This window comes from Megalobrama amblycephala, linkage group LG9 (genome assembly GCF_018812025.1).
Source record: "Megalobrama amblycephala isolate DHTTF-2021 linkage group LG9, ASM1881202v1, whole genome shotgun sequence".
In the NCBI taxonomy this organism is placed as follows: domain Eukaryota; kingdom Metazoa; phylum Chordata; class Actinopteri; order Cypriniformes; family Xenocyprididae; genus Megalobrama; species Megalobrama amblycephala.
In genome coordinates this window covers 42,608,416-42,629,244 of record NC_063052.1, presented here as the reverse complement: position 1 = coordinate 42,629,244, position 20,829 = coordinate 42,608,416, and the positions used below count along the sequence as shown (strand labels likewise).

Genomic DNA, 20,829 nt, shown 5'->3' with positions numbered 1-20,829 from the left:
GAATCTGCGTTTTGAATCAATCAATCAGGTGAACCAATGATTCAATGGACCATTCATAAAGAGAGCCATTTGAATGAATCAGCCATTTGAGTGAGTCAAATGAATGAATGAATGAAAGCGGTCCTATTATGTCCTTTAACAAAGTCTTGATTTTGTTTTCGCGGTTTACTAGAATGTTTTCATGCTTGATTGTTCAAAAATATTCAATATTTTTCACAAATTTTACATTATTACAGCACCTCTCTCCCCATTCTGGCTCGAACACGCCAATTTCAATTAAGCCCCAAAATACAAAATGTGCTGTAATTAGTTTGCTGGCTCAGAGTGTTATGATTGACACTGCTTATGCTGGGTACACACCACAAGATAATCAGTCTGATTTTGGGCCGAATTCTCCCCTTCCGACAATCCTAGGTAATGTCCTGATAATCTTGATGGTTCAACAGATTATCTTATCAGATTTTCCTTTGGTGTGGGGCATGTTGAGAGTAACTGAATCTGCTTGGAGAAATGTCAGAGCCAATCAAAAAAGCGAGCTGACAGAAGACGGAAGCATAACAAACGCAGTCATGGCACAGCACAAAGTTAAGACCATGTTCCTGTCATTTCTATGACTTCACCCAAACCCTTTTCTTTTTTTCTGTGAATTTTCTTTAAAAAATCATTCCAAACACTATTATCGCAATTTCTTCCTGCCTATCATCCACTATGTTTATTCTGAAGTCTCAAGAGATTTTGCCAAAATTCCCCTTGTTCACAGTCGGGACTCTGAATGAAAATCTGTTTCACATCACGGCACACCACACACTATAGGAGCAAAACAGTTAAATCTAGGATTTTTTGCCCTCATGTTTGTGGTCTCTCATTGTAACACGGTTCATAGATGTGGGAAGAAGGAGGCGGGAACCGGCGAACATTCAACGTAACTTTAATTCAAAATAAACAAAGAACAAAACGAAAGTAATGCCGGCAGACCCTCGCGGACGTCTGCCGGCCACACAAACATAATAAAACGTAAAATAAAGTCCAGGCCTGGTCCTCTCTCCTCCTTCACTGATGTCGCTCCTCCTTTTATGCCTCCGGAGCTCCTCCGTGAGAGACTCGAGGACCGTTCCCTCACGGCTCTCGCCCGCCCTGCTCGTCACACTCATATTTTAAAAATCTTTTAGTGTGTACCCAGCATTAGCGCATGTTCAGGAAATGTCCTACCCCTCCATAACTGCAAGCTCTAGTTCTCAGATATTCAGAATGGCGTCAATTTAAAGCCAATTTGAGCCCAATTCAGACTCTGACAATGTTAACGAACAAGAGGATCATACAGAACGGATTTCATGCACAGACTTTGCAAGCACAGATTTTACAGTACATTTCAGAGTGTGCTATGTTTTTTGTGTTTTCTTATACACTATACATACAATGTTATATTTGATGATATTTGTCGTACAACAAATATTTGTCAGAAAACAAATATTTGTTTTTTGTTGGTTTGGTACTTTGTTTTACGGGACTTTACACTTGTGTATATATCTAGATTTACATGTCCCACAGTAGGCTCGGGAAGACCCAGTTCAGGCCTGCCAAAAGGCTACTGCATCACATAAAAATAATTACACTGATAAAACATGATCACATTTATGATGTTAGCATGTGTTTTCGTAGCAAAGCAGTAAAAGGAGACATTCATATATTATGTCATTTGTATCAGTGTTTCCTGAACTGAGAGCCTGAAGAGTGTCGTTGTTCTCTACAGGTTTAGGAATTGTGGTATTACAAATGCAAGTTGTACTGCTCTGGCTTCAGCTCTGAGATCAAACCCCTCACACCTGAGAGAACTGGATCTGTCATCGAACAACCTAACAGACCAAGGAGTGAATCTGCTCTGTGATAGACTAAAGGATCCTGACTGTAAAATAGAAACACTGTGGTAAGATTGTGTAAAATTCTCATTCTCATCCTTCTGGGATTAATAAATTATATACAATAGATCAAAATGACCAAAAAAATGTGTCCTATCAGATTACGGGGTGTTGCTTTAGGTTCTTTACAAAGTGTCTGATATAATTTTACATACTATATTTATAAGAGTATAAACATAACTGGGTGATGCATTTAAAAAAATATTTTTATATTTTTATGATATCAGATCTAACCCCCTCAAGCAGCATGTAGAAGCAGGTCTGGATCTTAGACTGGACCTGTTAATGGTGCCGTTGATTAAGTCTTTCTTTCTGAATGTGAAGTTCTTGCTTATCTGAGCTGTAGATCCTGAACTGAGAGAATGAAGAATGTCAATGTGCTCTACAGGTTGAGTTATTGTGGTGTTACAGATGAAGGTTGTGCTGCTCTGGCTTCAGCTCTAAGATTAAACCCCTCACACCTGAGAGAACTGGATCTGTCTGGAAATAAACTAGGAGCATCGGGAGTGAATCTGCTCTCTGGTGGACTGACGGATCCAAACTGTAAACTGGAAAAACTGTGGTAAGATTATATAAATGCATCAACAGCCACCGCTCATCTGTAAGGGTAGGTGGGATAGAGCTCCACCAAAATATTCATCCAAACATAGACCTCTATATACACTGAATTAATAATAAATTGTAAATGTGTTCAGCATTCTGCAACAAATATTTTTCAGATTTTCTAGAATATTTTAACTTATAAAATCTAGCGCATGGATTCAGCAGGCATGTATCATGATACAAAGTGGGGCAGCCAGTCTCGGAGCCCTCCCCAGTTGTACAGCGCCCCCCAAATTCCCAATGTAAATCTGTGGTGAAAAATGGAACTGCAGCATGCTCTAATTGAGAGCCATTGGGGCAGATTTCAAACTGCCCCACTTATTTTCACATTACCTTACATAAACCTTGCTCCAAACCAAGACAATATCAATCCACTTCAGCTATGTGTAGATTAGTCTGCATCAGGTCAGTAACTAGTTGGCATGTTTGTTCATCCTATGTCGAGTAGCATATAAGGTTAATGGAAGTATAAGGGTCAAAGATGTATCAAGTTTTCAAAGTAGCAAAAAATAAAATAGCAATTACAATTCCCTAAAAGGTTTTTTATGTTCATTGAAGTGTTACTTATGCCCTTATATTAGTTATATTCAAGAATAAAGCCAGTAATTAATTTCTATAGTTACTGATATGAATGTACCCTGGTAAAAAAGTCAGTCAGTATAACACTATGGAAAATGAGCATAAAATTATATATATATTTTAAATACACTTAATCACAAGGTTATATATCCATGCTTAGACTTGTAGAAATATAGCTACCCAGAAAAAAATTACATTACTTTATTTTGAATACCACATACTTCCTGTCTTACACTGAAAAAAAATCTAAAATCTATTAAAATTATCTTTCACTTCATCCTTTGAGATTTGTTTTCATCTCAATAAAACAAAATTATTGTATTTTAAAATAAAATACTGGTGTTATACTGTATGACAATATTTTGTTACTCTGAATGACACATATCACTACAGCCTAAAAATATTGATTAAATGTGAGTGCTTCAGCAATAACAGTACTGATCCCATGATTTTTTATAGGTAGCAGCAATAGTATTTTTCTTTTATCTATTTTTTAAGTTATAAAACTTTGTAAAAAAAAACTAGAGAAGATATTTGAAATGTGAGAGATGATCCATACGCCACACACATAAAGAAAATGGACTTTACTATGCAACATAGTTTATCTGACGCAAGAGGTACAATTTCATTCATGTAGGATTAAATCAGCATTGAACATTTCAACAAAGCTATTACAAAACATTTCAGAAACATTGTACAAAAAAGTCTATAAACAAACTTCCTTGAAATCATCACAAAACATTGGATATCTTTCACAAAGTAATATCACAACATTACATCACTTTAGGTATTTTCAGCATCAGATTGTGTCATTGTATGGATTGGTGGATGATCAGGATTGACAACCTTCTTTCTTCTCTGATAACTAAAAAATGAAAATTTGATAGTTATGACACTGGTACAGAATATGATTTGCATCCATTAAATGTTATTAATAGTCCATTAATAGTAGGTTATAACACTTAAAGTTTCGAGCTGGGGTCCTGATCAGCTTTATTTTGTGATGAGAACCATTTAAATGTATATTAGCCTACTTATTATACACCTACTTGCCACATGATTAAATAATTGAACACAATATATTGATTTGAGTTTAAATATCTTATCACAAAACTCAATGCTTCCGCCAAGTAGAATTTTTCCTAGAAAGAAGATTTGAACCAAAATGAACAAACAGTCTCAAACAAAACAATCATATAATATAGAGTCAACACTTATTACATGGCTTTTTACTAAATGAATAATTTTGTGGACATTAAATATTTATTTGAGTTGAAACTGTTTCAGAATCTTACATGTGTGTTATATATATATATATATATATATATATATATATATATATATATATATATATAATTAATACTGTATAATTCTTCCCAACTTCTGTCCCACTGCTACATTCTGTTGAGTTATACGATTTTTTTCTCCTAACTGCCTTGTTTCAAAAGATACTAGTGGTGAGTGGGTTGACTATAAAAGCCTCTGAGGTTTCGCACACAGTCAGTGGATGGTCATGCTGCAGTGCTAGGAGAAAGTACTTCTTCTAGGATAAATACTTAAAAAGGACCATGCTTAAATTAGACTTGACCTTTTAAAGGTGCCGTGGATTAAGTCTCTCTCTTTGATAGTGAAGTTCCTGCTTATCTGAGCTGTAGATCCTGAACTGAGAGACTGAAGATCATTCATGTCATTTTGTGTCATCCTTTACAGTTTGAGGTATTGTGGTGTCAAAGATGAAGGCTGTGCTGCTCTTGCTTCAGTTCTAAGATCAAACTCCTCACATCTGAGAAATTTGGATTTGAATGAAAATAAATTAAAAGACTCAGGATTGAAGCTGCTTTCTGAAGGACTGAAGGATCCTCACTGTAAACTGGAGATATTGATGTAAGATTGTGTAATATTCTCCACATTCTCGTTCTCCTCCTACTGGGATTAATGAATGATATGCAATAAAACAAAATTGGTCTTACATACTATATTTTATGATAAACATAACTGGGTGATGGATAGGATTTTTAACTTTTTTATGATATTGAAACTAACCTGCTCAAGCTGCATGTAGAAGCGGGTCTGAATCTTAGACTGGAGTTGTTAATGGTGTCGTGGATTAGGTCTCTCTTTCTGATTGTGAAGTTCCTGCTTATCTGAGTTATAGTTCATGAACTAAGAGACTGAAGAGTGTCATTGTTCTCTACAGGTTGTGGCGTTGTGGTGTTACAGGGGAAGGTTGTCCTGCTCTGGTTTCAGCTCTGAGATCAAACTCACACTTGAGAGAACTGGATCTGTCAGGAAACAACCTAAGAGATTCAGGGGTGAAGCTGTTCTCTAAAGGACTGAAGAATCCTCACTGTAAACTGGAGGAACTGCGGTAAATCATCTGTCTGAGAATCACACACACTGGTACACACAAAGAAATGTTCAAAAATAGCTTATAGTTGTAGCAGTTCTTCTGACAAGCAGGATCAATCTGTTGAGTTTTATTCACGTCAGGAAATGTACCAAGTGTAAAATGGATAGAAATGACAAAGAAAGCCTCACACACAACATAGGTGAATCTCATTTTCTTTAGAGATGTTGTGAAGTTGATAAAATGCTGTTTTGCAAACGCGATTTGTGAGTTTGCTGTTAAACATGGTTACTCAGATTAAATTTTCTTATGAAATTTTTTTTTTTTATGAACATTTTTTTATCCTGCTTATCTGAGCTGTAGATCCTGAACTGAGAGACTGAAGAGTGTCATTGTTCTCTACAGGTTGAGTAATTGTGGTGTCACAGATGAAGGTTGTGCTGCTCTGGCTTCAGTTCTGAGATCAAACCCCTCACATCTAAGAAAACTGTATCTGACTGGAAATGATCTAGGACACTCAGATGTGAAGCTGCTCTTTGATCTAAAGGATGATCCACATTATAAACTGGAGTTAATACTTGCTCACAACTGGGATTAGTAGTGATGATTAAAACTTTTCATATTTTAAGTTCATTTAGTTTTTTCTTCTTAGGTTACTTTCCTGGCAATGGTTTCTTACACACTATAAACATGTTTAATAATGATTGATTTATTTTTTATAATAGTTTATGTAAAAATATAGGACCTTTAAGTTTTGACTTCTACCATTGGGGGCTAGTATCAACAAGCAGTCCAATAATTCCTCTTTCAAATAAGCAGTTTATTGTCTTATTTCCTTCGAAAAGCATACACACACCAGGTTCACTGCCATTTCCTGTCACTAGTTAAATATGTGTCACCACAGGGGGTGCCACTATTGCAATTCAATAGAAATAAGTACATTGAATTATACATAAAATACAAAAGTAAATACAAATAAATGAATATTTACCATAATTATAATATAAATAACTTCATTCAAGTCAAAATAAAAATTCAAAATAAAAATGAAACAATAAACTGGACATAACAGTTTATAATAACAATTAAGTATCTTCAGGTTTCGCTTTAAAACAATTCAATATGTTGCTTTTATCATTGTCTTTTTATCCCTAAATGATGTATTTTGAGAAAATGTCAATTGCAATGGAAGATAATGGTAAATATTTATCAGTATTTACTTTCTTTGCCATAAATAAAAACTTACCAAATGTCATAGAAAGAGCAGTATTACAGGATTATAGATAAGGGTGAAGGGTCATTATTTATGGTGATTTGGATGCAAAATCAAAATCAGAATGTTTAAAAACAGCTTTAAAAATCATGTATCACAGTGTTATATTATAAACTCTCACTTAATATTCTAAGTAGTTTCTATTCGTTGTTTTAAAGTGGATAATGCAATAATGTCGCAAACATTTGAAGATCTATGTATTTCTTACAGGTTTAGATGTTAGTCTGATCATAGGCGTAAATTGCGGGGAGTTGGGGGGGGTCAATAAAATAAAATTAAAAACAATGCAAAGTATTGTAAAATAATGTTATGATATATTCTTAAAATGAGATATTTTCACCAAAATTGACACACACATGTATGGGCTCTCTCTGAGAACACATAAAAAAGTGGTGTGATTGTGCCTCCTGGTGGCGCTATAATTAAACAAAACATGAAATTTCCATTAACTGCAATACAGTATTATGATATAAAATGCTATATTATATGAATGCATTGATGTACCATTACGAAACTCAGGATGTGCCAATGGTACCATGCTCTGAAGGTACACAATAGGTTTTGAGACAGTGCCTCCTTGTGGTCAAATGTCATATTGAAATTTTTAAAAATGCTAATAGATTTATATAAAAGTGGTCTTTTTTAATGAGACCACAAACAAATTTCATGGGTCATGCTGAGAACATTGATGCCAATTTTGCCACAGTCAGCCAAACTTCCTGTCAGTCATTTTGATTTTCTTTAAAAACACTTTTTCAAACTACTCCTAGATCGTTGGTCCAATTTTCACCAAAATCGAATCCTATCATCTTCAGACCATGCTGGTAAAATGTTCTGGATTTCGTGTTGATAGACGAAACCGTATTCATTTACCACAGCAACAAATTAGAGGCTTAATGCCAAAATGACTCTTGAGGCTGTATCTCTGCAATGCTTTGACATATTGACACCAAACTTTGCGAGTGTCATTGTCACCTCACTCTGACCATACTTCATTAATTTAATCACAGTTCCACCTATTGGTCGAAAGTGATAAACCAGTAAATCTTTATTATTGACTGTATTTGTGATTTTTCAGCTTTTTTGCCTAAAATGAATCTTAATAGGTCTTTAATTGCTCACTGGTGCAGTTGGTCTGATGTTCCCAGCCATGTTGGCTGGCTTCCTGTGCCTCTTTTGTGCTTGGCTCCGTAATTGCTGCTTGAAGCTATTTTTTTAAATGTGATCACAAGTAGAGTTTGGTTTAGATTAAATTCAATTAAATTAATCTATGAGAACCTCAGATTTAGATAGTTGACTGTTAGCATACTTACAAGTCCCTGGCCTGGACAATTAAAATATACATCTTCAGATGTATATGAAAGATTTTTATAGAGTCATTCTGAGAGGAAACGTCTTGCTCAAATGAAGTGAGAAAATCCAGGGGGTAAGCAGAAGGTTGCTGGTTCGATCTCCGCAGCCGTCACCACCAGTATGTCCTTGAGCAAGATATTTTACTCCAGGTTGCTCCACAGGGATCGTCCCTGTAATAAGAGCACTGTAAGTCACATTGGACAAAAGGAGCTGCCAAATGCATAAATGTAAATAAATATAAATGTGATTTTTGTTAATCCTTTTTTGTTAGTGTCTCGGGCACAAATGCTCAAAAAAGCTGCTTATTTCATAAAGTTTACTTTTCAAGGTATTGCTATAATATAAATGCATACATACATTTCATACAAATTCTATTTGGGGGCATAAAGGGTTAGTTCACCCAAACATATAAATTCAGTCATTATTTACTCACCTTCATGCTGTTCAATCCCTGTTTTGTTTTTTGTTTTTTTTGTTTTTTCTGAACACAAAGGGTGATTTTGGTCAAGTTTGTCCTACTGGTTTCTTTTTCCCCCACAAATGCTGGAGTCACCTTTCCTTGCAGGTCCTGCTCCTTCACAAAAGCTCTGCAGCAAATGCACAAAAATCAAAAATCAGAAAAGTGCTGTAATAACTCTTTGAAATTACAGTATTTTAAAAAAAACTACAACTTAATATTTAAATAGATTTTTTTTTTCATTTCTGTAGTATGCTCACTCAAAGCCTTTGATGGCATCATTCCTTCATCCGCCTCTCTCCACCGGATAAACACACCTATGATCATCTGTCCCTGTAACATCAGACAAGATTCAAGTTACCTCCGAGATTTTACTGCTCAATACTACACTGTAAAAAATTTCCTGTAGAAATTACAGTAACTTACTGGCAGCAGGTTGCCAGTAACTTACAGTAAATTGAACTTACAGTAAAAATACTGTATTAATATTTACAGTACCATTTAACTTGCTGTAAACATATTTACAGTACACAGGGGCGCCAGAAAATGTCAGTTTAAAAACAGAAAAATACTGTCAGAAAAAAAGCATAGATAAACTGTAAAAAAATCCAGTGAAAAGACAGTACTTTTCTGGCAGCAGGAGCGCCAGAAAATAATGTAAAATAACCGTTATTCTAAAACATTTAGTAAGACACTTATTTTCCATTATTTTACAGTATTTTTCAGGCGCCCCTGCTGCGCAAAGTTTATAATATAGATGAATCAATAACACAACACAGTTGTTAGATTCAAATGAAGATACATTTCATGATGCCCACAAAGCAACCAACAGACAGCCACCATCACCTGAAGATATTTTGTTTAGCTTTCATTACTACTGCAAATGTGTTTAACAAACGCACTGTCACAGCAATCAGATATGACAAATGAATATTAAGAGTGAAGAGCCCAACTAATGGAACAGCTATTCACCATTATGGTGACTTCAAATGAAACAGAGTTAAAACCTCTGTTAATTCTCAATAACAACCTTTGTTGATGTCTAACATAAATCAAGTCAATCTGGGCAGTGTTTCCCAAAAGCATCGTAAGTCTAAGTTGATCGTAGCTCCATTGGTGACAATGGAGCTACGATCAACTTAAGCTTACGATGCTTTTGGGAAACTCTGCCCTGGTTAGTAATAAGTGAAGCTGGGGATGCTGTTTGCAGTGGCGTAAATTAATATGATAGTTTTTTCCTTACATCTGCTATAATACAATATGCCATTAGTACTGAGAGTATGTATTTTAGTTAATAAATACGAGGATCCGCTGTTAATACCTTGTTGTCCTGATAGCCTTGTGGTAGCATTTTCATTTAGCATGCAAGAGGTTCTGGGTTCTAACCCAACCATGAATGATTTTTTTTTCTCATTAAAACCAAAGATGTTCATCAGTGATTGTATATCAAGAGCAGGGATACGTTTATGTGTAGCTATTTTGTTTTGTGATTTCAACCTAACAAATAGAGAGTCTCTGCAACAGAGCGATAGATTGAAGCGCTCGTCCGTGTGAACACGGCTCAGTGTGCACGAGCACCAAGAGAACACTGTTGCGAGCGCTCAACAAGATTTCAAAAACAACACATTCTAGCGCCAGATCGCCTATTATTAACTCAAATTGATAATCAACTAGAGCTGTTTCTTTTGTATTACATATCCATGCCGCGAGAGGTTTCAAAACGTGGTCGGGACAATATCGACCCTTTCAAAAAGTAAAAAACTTCCTGTAGAAATTACAGTAACTTACTGGCAGCAGTTTGCCAGTAACTTACTGTAAATTGAACTTACAGTAAAAATACTGTATTAATACAGTATTTACAGTACCATTTAACTTGCTGTAAACATATTTACAGTATAGTATTCTTTTGCTGTAAAAAATACAATAATTTTAAGGTCTTTTCTCTAGAAATATATTTTAATGCAATCAAAAACATATAACTTTACACTGTAAAATTTCCAGTAATTCATTGTCCACTGTTTCTATTTACTATAAAGCTGTACAAATTGTAAATTACTGTATTTTAACAGGTCTCAGTAAATAATAAAAAGACAATGACAACTGTATAACGTTTATAATTTTGTTTTTAATTGTTCAATTGTAATACTTGAAATAACATTTTAATATTCTTGCAGACTGAACTTTCAGTTTTCTTCACAAAATCGGATATTTCCCAAGCCTGCAGTAACATTTATACATAAACGCTTAACATTACAGCATTTTAAAACAATTAATGAACAAATTCAGTCATAAGAACAATGTTAAAAACTTACAAATTTAAAATAACTCTCCGCAGTGGAATGTGTTTTCTCTCATACACTGAAGCGGTGTTAAAGTTAATGAGATAATTGATTGATGATTGAGTGATGATTGACAATTAGTGGTGACACCTGATGTTAATAAGCAGAATCACTGAAGAAACAACAAGAGAAAAAGAGAGAGACACAACAACTACAACTGACTTCCAGCCATTAAACATTATTACACTTATTATTAACCAGTTTGATTTGATTTCTGTCATACATCAACAAAAGTTCTTACTGAGAATTAACTGATGTTTAGATGTTAATGTTTTAATGAAAGTTTAGTTTGAAGTCACCATGATGGTGAAAAGCATTTCCTTTAGTTGGGTTCTTGACTCTATTTATTAACATTGTGAAATGGCCAGATTCATTGCAGACATCCAGTATTAACCGGTTACACAGATTTTATAATATTTCTTTACAGTACATCACTGTTACCACTTGAGATCCAGCAGAGCTTTTGTAATCAGAAGGGTTTTTTTTAAACATACACAGACATCAAGAATCAGCATATGACCCTCAACAATGGTGACAATCAAACAAAGTGCTTCATGTTGCAGTGCATGATGGGAGCCACCAATCAAATCTCATCCATGGCTCCCATCATGCATTGCTGCATGAATAAATTATGCAGCTGAATTGTCCTGTAATTTTCGTAGATTGTTCATGTTTGCTTTATTTTTCTGTTGTTTTGTTGTGACAGTAGCTTGTTTTGTGATGTTCAGAGTTGATCTGTTTGTCAGTATTTTGTATTTATTTATCGTCACCGTTCTTGAGAATCATATGCTGACTCTTGATGTCTGTGTGTTTAAACACTGAAGCTTCAGTGTGTAATGTATTTTTCTTAAAAAAAGAAGTTTCTACTACTGTTGGATCTCAAGCTGTAAAAACACAGGACTACAATCATTAATACTAAAGCTACACATCAAGCATATGATCAGAGATTTCGACACTAAACGACATCAGGTCATCACATGATGACAATATCACCAAAACATATTGTGACCAGATCATATTTTCTCTGACCATAACAAATGTGCTTTACAAACACAAAGTTGGAGCAATCAGAGAAAAATTAATAATAAAAGGTAAAGAGTCAAGAGCCCAACTAAAGCAAACGCTGCCCTCTTTCATGGTGACTTGAAATGAAAAATTCCATTAATTAACACCTTTTTTCTCTGTTTCCTTCAGTGATTCTGCTTATTAACATCAGGTGTCACCACTAATTGTCAATCATCACTCAATCATCAATAAATTATCCCATTAACTTTAACACTGCTTCATTGTTAATTTTTAACACTCGGCAAGATGGACTCATATATGTACACTTTTAGTTAAACCAAAAATACAAATTATTTTAGTAAAAAGCAGGAATATTTGTACACACCTTTGCTGCTGCCTGGTTCTTGCATCGGTATCTTCCTTTTCTTCTTTCTCCAAGCGGAAAAATAAGCCTCTCTGTGATTGGTCAGTTTTCACGCTCATTTGTTTTTACTGTATTTCAGTTTACAGTAAATGAAAAATACTGTATTTTATTGACGCCAATGGGATATTTCCCATAATGCAACTTTTAAATACAGTAACATACTGTATAACTGTTTTACAGTAAAATACAGTTCATATTACAGTAAAATACTGTGTAATTTACAGAAATTGCTAACAGTGTACATTTACATGTTGAGGGAGTTGATGATGTGTTAACTCACTTTTTATCCAACACAAATGTTCCTTAATTTATCAACACTACTAATGGACAACTAAAACAGATAGCTTATGTCTAGTTACTTGTACATTTGTTTATTTACATTGTGTACATAATGTAAATGTAGGCTGTACATGTAATGTAGGCAGTGTTGACAACAGTGAATTCTACATAATAAGCACACATAAACCACTCAGATTTCTATTTCATGTAGTAATGTGCTCATCATCTGCAATGCTTATTGAAGATTTTCCTGTCAGATGTTAAATAAACATTTAGTAAGCATCTTGATGATGTATATATGGTTTAGAAATTATGTAAATCCATTTGACATACATGTACTTACTAGGGCTCCCCTGTCAGCTATACACAATAAAACGTACGGTGGCCAAGAGAGCTCAACGCGCTGCAAATGAAGAAAACACATGCAAATAAAGAAAACATCTTCATCAGTTTGACAACACATGCGCTGCAAATTCCACAACACTTACAAATAGACAAACGCGCTGCAAATAAAGAAAACATCTTCATCAGTTTGACAACACACGCGCTGCAAATTCCACAACACTTACAAATAGTGAAACGCGCTGCAAATAAAGAAAACATCTTCATCAGTTTGACAACACATGCGCTGCAAATTCCACAACACTTACAAATAGACAAACGCGCTGCAAATAAAGAAAACATCTTCATCAGTTTGACAACACACGCGCTGCAAATTCCACAACACTTACAAATAGACAAACGCGCTTCAAATAGAACTGCTCATAATCAGAATGTTAACAAACAAAACGAAAAAACTCACTTTTCAGGTGCACACCACCTAAGAGTAAACATGAACAATCCCAGCCAGCGGTCCCAGACAGGTACGTCAATGTGTTCCCTATAACATTTTCGTTGTGGTCTGTGCCAGTCTCGGTGCCAGGACAAACGATTTGGGGGATATTATTTTGCGTTAAAATATTATTAATAAATGATTAATAATAAATTATATATATTTTTTAATAATTTACTTGATTTTATGTCTCAAATCCCAGTCAATTATTCACTGCAGAAAGTGAAAGTAAAAACTCAGCGATGAGAGCTCTACTTCAACATGTTCTGATAACTATTTAACCTTAATTTATTTCTTAATTTCTCTTGTGGCCTATACGTATTGAAAAAAAATGAGAAGAGATATAGGTGTTACTTAAAAAAAAAAAAAAAAAAGTAACACCTATATCTCTTTTCATTTTTTTTCAATACATATGGGCCACAAGAGAAATATTAAGAAATAAATTATGGTTAAATAGTTATCAGAACATGTTGAAGTAGAGCTCTCATCGCTGAGTTTTTACTTTCATTTTAGCTGAGTTTTTCTAATTAGCTAGTCTCATCGCGTCGGTTATGCATGTTGCACTATAAATTACTGCGGGGCAAATTAAATTATTATTTTAATTCTAAAAGTAGCCTAATCATATCGTCACCGTCATCATCATCATTTAGCTCAGAAGGACTTGAGATCGCTGGGCCTGGTATGTGCTATTTGCAGCGCGTTTGTCTATTTGTAAGTGTTGTGGAATTTGTCAAACTGATGAAGATGTTTTCTTTATTTGCAGCGCGTTGAGCTCTCTCGGCCACCGTAAAAACGTGTTTTTACAGCACAACTATACTATACTGTCTATCAGCCAACGAGAGCAGCAGAAAATAGGCTTTTTTAAAGATGAGCAAAATCTGCGCAGAACCGGTCAACATGTCTGTAATTAAAGTAAAAATGATTGATACACACATCTTTCGAATGGAAATAATTAACAAGTGTGTGTGTGTGTATTGTTCATTACGTTAATTTTCATATAAAAGCAAAAGAACTTAAATTACATCCATTTTATTAACAACACAGAGCACGAGTGTGAATCCCGCGATATCCACCTTTGATCTCGCATGTGTCTGATCCACTACGAGAACAGAGATCTGTCCTGCACTTTGTTCACTCCTCCCCTCACTGCAGCCGCCTGCTCTTGACTGAATTTAAGGCGAGGCGAGGAGAGGCGCATCTCAAACAAGCCCAGTGTGACGCAGAAGAAAAAAAAAGATGCAGACTGACGCGAGAAAGTGCATTCGTGTTCAGAGCTCTCAAAAGAGAATGTAAATAATCTAAAAATAGATTATTTTGTGAAAAATATCCTCAGAAGTCATCCTTTAAGGGTAATAGAAGCCGACGGAAAGAGAGATCGAGACGAATGGGAAAAGTTAGACATGCACACGAAAGAACACAAAATCTGGATTAAGGCAAAATCAAAGGAAAACTTTATTTTATTTTCTTCTTTCATTTACCCTTTCCTTGGTGAGGACCATTTTCACTGTAATGTATGTATTAAAGGGGGGGGTATAATGCTGTTTCATGTATTCTGACTTATTTACATGGTTAAAGAGTTGGATTCTCATGCTAAACATGGCCAAAGTTTCAAAACACGTGTTGGACGAATGACGGAGTATTTCTGTGCCAAAAATTCTCTTCCAAATCCTTGAAGGATTTGGGATCTTTTTTTCCAGTATGTGCCTCAGCGATGTCAACAAGGTTGGAATTCCTTGTACTGGCACTTCTCCCGGAAGGGCGCACGCGCACACGTCGACCAGCGCGAGAGAGCAAGAGCACGCCCAGTCACAGGACTGCACGAATTCAACAATGTCACCAAAGAAGTGTGTTTGTTAGGGAAAGATAACCTTGCTTCCCAAAGAGCCCAGTTTTAAGTGGAGCTGAGAGTTTTGTGCTCTCTCTAATGCAAAGCATTACTTTGATGCGCTCTCGATATTGGTCATTGAAATAACCATAGAAACTGATAGTTGCAATTTTTTATTGGTTAAAATGAATGGAGAATATCTCGTGTTTTTCCCTGGCTGCTCGAGCCCTCAGGATCAGTGCTTATGGTTTTATAAACAAGGCCCAGTTCAGCGCTGGATTTACAGATCATTTGAAACTGAAAGATGGAGCGGTCACAGCGATAATGATCCCAGTTATGAGTCGAAACAGCAGGTGGTGAGTAAAACTGCTTCAAGTGTCTGTTTTGTTGGCAATAGGCGCCTAAGTGCATATGATGTAAAGAACACAAATGTAATGAATTCATAAATTCATTATCCATCATTCACTATACGCTATATTCATTATAGTGATTCAAAAGTTATCCATGGATAATGCGATGGTGTATTGTGTGTTTAAATACATCTGTTTAAGTGACCATTGATAGTTTACGCAAAAGCTGCGATTGCTCGTGACAGCTCGTCACTCTATCTCCGCTCACAGGACACGCCTCCAGGCGCTCGGCTGTTTTCGGAAATACTCGGTACAGCATATGTATCTTTTATAAATATGATAAAACTAAGACTTTTTGGAGATATGAAGGATGAACTACTACTCTATAGGTATTCAAGATTAACATGAGATTGTCAGAATCTGTGTGTGATACCCCCCCCTTTAAGTGGTTTTGAAATATGGAGAGTTATTATTTGAAATGTAATGTGAAAGTAATGGGTCACTGTATCTTTTGGTCAGTCGTTTTTTTATTTGATATAGAAATCGGAAAAATGGCACCTTTTTCGTTTTTTTCAAATAAACGAAAAACAAGAATTTATGACATCTGTGTATGATGACTTAAATTGATACTGGTCTGGGCTTCACTATCTCTGTGCTGTCCAGTGAGTCGCGCAGCGTTGCCACACAGATTTTGTTAGGTGGTCAGCAGTAATAAAAAGGTATTGGCTATTAGGTAGTTGTGAGTGCAGGTGCGAAGTAAATTGTTATTTCTGAGATAAGCTAGTATAATAATAATATTTCTGAGATAAACGCATAGGTTGCCGAATTTATGGACACACAAAAAAAAGCCTTGTCTAGGTTCTACCTCGGTACGGTATGTGTCAAGCCATTCATTAGTCTGGCTGTTTCATAAGAAAGAGATTAAATGTAGTTGCAATGAACGTGTTAAGAATCCATCGCAGTGGAGGACTATTATTCTGCTGCGCTGAACTGCAGAAGAACTGATGACGGCTCAGTTTAATGTTTGGTCAACCAATCATCTGAAAGGGGTGTTTCATTCCCGCCCACATGTAGAGATCAAATATTCAAATTATTTATCAATTTCTACCCCAAGCCGAATTCTTGTTTTTCATTTTGTTTGCAAAAAATGAAAAACGAAAAAGGTGTCTATATTAAAAAAAAATGAGTGACAAATCTGTGTATCATTCGTTCAGTCGTTTCTTGATTTAAAGGTACAATATGTAATTTTGTCCACTAGAGGTCACTGGAAGCCTATTAAAAACAAAGGCGTAGCTTGATGACGCCAAGTTTTAGAGTGGAATCTTGGGACATGTTTTCTCCATCTCAACAGACGGGAACAAATCATGTTCATGGATGTGATTATTAATGTTACTGTAGTATGAAGCAGAGCAGGAGCGAGTGTTGTGGAGCTGAACAAGGAGCTGGAGCGATTGATCAACACACGCCTCACGAGCAGCGGGACTTTTATTATGACACAGTCGCCGGCGCCACTTTCGCTTTTCCGGTCATGAGTATGAGGTAATGCAGCTCTGTTTATCATATTAGATACATTTGAGAGTGTTGAAAATGATGTTATAACGTTACTCTGTGCGTTCGCTCAGCGGCTGCTGTGAGACACTGTTACACACTGCAGTAAGATAGATCGATTTTAGAATATCATATTAAATATTGGATGTCTTTGTTGATAAATGCAATTAATTTTAAAACTTATTGTATGATGGAGAAAATTATGTATTACTGTTAATAAAAATAAAGCTGCATCTGATTATGCTATGTTAGCTACTTCACAAAATAGTGTTTTTCTCTGAGGCATGGTAAAGCATGGTACTCGAAAAAAAAACAAGAAAATTGATTTAAACAATAAGACTAAACGTGTTGAGCTATATAACAATTTGTTTTCTGTCTATAAATATATCAAAACAGATGTTCCCTTGTCTATTAAAATGTGTAATATTTTAAAGCGTCTTTGGTGTTTCCATAGTTTCTACAAAATAAAACCGGTTATGACGCAATTGACAGGCGACTCCTCACAGGTCCCGGAGCCTTGGTTAAAATTGCAATTTTCTCACGATTTACAAATAGTTGGAAACATTTGGGAAATTGTAAGTACTCAAGTGAACAAAATATATAACACTGGCCTAGTGGATTTTGGATATTTTACTGCAAAAATATTGCATATTGCACCTTTAATATTGAAAGTAGAAAAATGAGAAAATGGCTTCTTTTTCATTTCAGAAAAAGAAGAAAACCCCACTTTTTTTTTCGTTTTTCATTTTCAAAATGAAAATGAAAAAACAAAAAATTGGCTTGATTTTTCTTTTTTTGTTCTGGGGTTGGAAACAAATAGGCAGTTTGAATATTCGATCTCTACATGTGGACGGGAATGAAACGCCTCTTTCCACTGATTGGTCAACCAGATGTCAAACCATGTCGTCATCAGTCCCTCGCTCTACAGCTGTACGGATTCTTAACGCGTTTATTCTACATTTTATCTCTTTCTCACGAAATATTAATTTACTTTGCAGCTGCACACAACTACCCCCATTCTACAACGTTGGCACAATGCCTGTTTTATTGAAGTGACCAACTATAAAAATCTAACGAAGCTGCTCAACGCACTGGGCAGCGAATGTATAGGCACACATTGAATTAAAAAGTGCAAATCAGTAGCCGATGTAAATATGCAGCAGTCATAATTTTTGTTTTAGACAACACCCTGAGTTTTGGGATCTGGGAGGAATTTGAAATATGACAGATATGAAAATATATTACATGTTATTAGTTCATCAAAGCGGTGCTATAGAGAGATGGACTTAAAATGCGAATTGGATGATTTGATGATGGAGGTGAACTCGTTTATGCCAATTTGAAATAAGCTATCACACATTTAAAAAAAGTAAAATAAATAAATAAGTAAAGGGAAAAATGTTAAAACAGTGTTAAAAAAATAACCATAATAGTGCTCTCTTAAGAAGATATCAATTATACTTTATCAATATTAGGCTATATATCAAAACCCTGAAATAACGCTAACAATAATGAGATAAAGAGTATTTTTATAGCCTATTTATTGTCATCTGTCTGTGTCAGAAATTAACTGTAATTGATTAAATTGATTAATTGATTTACAGGGGATTTTAGGATTTTTTCCTAATCTTATTAAATATGTATGCTTTCTTTAATGTTAAGTTCTTAAATTTAGTCATTTAAATTAGAATAATATGATGCTATAGGTTGTTACCAATTAAATCAGTATCAACCAAAGGCTTGCAGAGGTAGCAAAGAAGCACCATCTGAAGTTGCTTTTAGATTTATGAGTTGTGCTCAGAGAGGGCAGTTTATGTGTACGAATTACAATTGCATAATGTAATGATATTAATGTTTTACACATCATTTTGAATACAGAAAATTTTAAATGACAAAATGAAACGATAATTGGATTATGAAATTAATGTCGCCAGTAGGTGTCAGCAAGTCATTGTGTTAATGATTGAGTCATTTATTTAAGCGATTCGTTCAAAACACTGATTCATTCAAGAATATATCAATTGGATCTCTATAATCTTTTGGGCCATTGAATCTCTGTCAACTGATTTGTTCAAAGACTCTGATTCATTCAGGAATGAAACACTGCTCTGTGCGCTAGGAGTCAGTCACACAACGGTTCTGATATGCATTGGAAGTTTAGTTGGCAGAGAAATTAAAACACCGGTTTGTGTGACATTCATTAATACTCAATATTAATGAAATAAACTCAGAATATTGCCTTAAACAAAAGTTATAGCTTTAAGAAAAGGAAAAAATAGCATGTTGCCTATTATATACATATATTATGAAACAGAAGGATAACTGAATATGTGACATTTGACATGTCCTACACTTCTCTATGAAAAAAAAAAACTCAAAATAGAATAGGCATAATAGATGTGCTGTGACTGTAAAATACACAAATATATATATATATATATATATATATATATATATATATATATATATATATTTATTTATTTATTTTTTTTTTTCATAGCCTATCTATCATTTCAAATCCATCCCATGTTTTCTAAAACAAAAGACATTTTTACACTCAATGTATCAAAGTTGTAGGCTGGGGGTAGTTGTGTGCAGCTGCAAAGTAAATTAATATCTATGAGATAAACTAATATTTCTTGAGATGAATTAATGTCTACACAGAATTAAGCCCTGACTCTGCATCAGAACGATTTGTGTCAAGCCATTCACTAGTCTGGCTATTTGATGAGAAAGAGATGAAATGTAGAATAAATGCGTTAAGAATCCGTACAGCTGTAGAGCGAGGGACTTTTATTCTGTTGAGCTGAACCGATGAACAACTGATGACGACATGGTTTGATGTCTGGTTGGTCCGTGTACGTTTTGATAGTTTGTTTTCCAATTTGAAATGAAATACACAGAAACGAGAAAACGGTCGTTTCCCGTTTTTTCCTTTGTTAAAAAAAAAACGGAAAAACGAGATTTTGACTCGATTTTCGTTTTTTCGGGTCACGGATAGAAAACGGAAACACGACTTCAAAACTCGTTTTCCACATGTGGGCGGTCATTACACGCCCCTTTCAGCCGATTGGTCAATCAAATCTGAGCCAGTGACGTCATCTTCAGTTCGTTCAACAAAATAACAGTCCTCTCCTGCTATATCAGTAGATGTCATAAATCGGCTTTCTTCTGTGCAACCTAACGCGTATTTCACAGAAATATTTATTTCAGAATATTTATTTTAGAAATGTTAACATAATCAGCACACAGACTGTTGTAATGCTGTTTGTAGTTTAATATGCATGGTGAAACTGCGCTACCCACACAGAGGAGCGGATGAAAAGCACAGATTTAAAAAAAAAAAAAAACAACAACAAAAAAAACTAGTTTTTATTTTATTCTATTTTGAATAAATAGAATAAATCACAATAAATAAGTAGTGTAAGCAGTTTTGAAAAACGAACAATAGCTCATCTCTCTATTTATTTTATATAGCCTAACATTGCCTGCTGAATATAGGCTAATGTTAATAACCCTTTGGTTAAAAGATTGAGGGAATATGTAAAGATCAAACATTAAAGATCAAAATTACAGCTACATAGCTATTTTAGTTATGACAAAAATAATATATAAATGTTAAGCCAAAACGAATTAATTTAAAGCTGAACTGAAACAGAAACCGGCGTTATAACTATACCTCTCTAATTTGACACAAAT

The 20,829-nt window shown here is 34.9% G+C and overlaps 2 protein-coding genes across 4 annotated transcripts in view; both read left to right on the top strand.

Moving 5' to 3' along the window:
• The window catches only part of LOC125276000 (NACHT, LRR and PYD domains-containing protein 12-like), a 31,983-nt gene extending 24,831 nt beyond the window's left edge, over positions 1 to 7,152 (top strand). Inside the window, 5 exon segments of the mRNA XM_048203391.1 lie at positions 1,751 to 1,924; positions 2,305 to 2,478; positions 4,809 to 4,982; positions 5,296 to 5,466; positions 5,851 to 7,152. Of these exon segments, the coding sequence (XP_048059348.1) occupies positions 1,751 to 1,924; positions 2,305 to 2,478; positions 4,809 to 4,982; positions 5,296 to 5,466; positions 5,851 to 6,043 (886 nt within the window). The 3' untranslated portion in view covers positions 6,044 to 7,152.
• A 7,403-nt stretch (positions 7,153 to 14,555) lies between these two features.
• LOC125276001 (NACHT, LRR and PYD domains-containing protein 12-like) overlaps positions 14,556 to 20,829 on the top strand; it is a 28,766-nt gene continuing 22,492 nt past the window's right edge. The window contains exons 1-2 of one of the 3 annotated variants that reach the window (XM_048203393.1): positions 14,556 to 14,895; positions 15,083 to 15,588. The gene's annotated coding sequence lies outside the window, so the exon portion shown is untranslated. Of the gene's footprint in view, positions 15,589 to 20,829 lie in introns of all 3 variants that reach the window. The other 2 variants (XM_048203394.1, XM_048203392.1) reach the window with 2 other exon arrangements.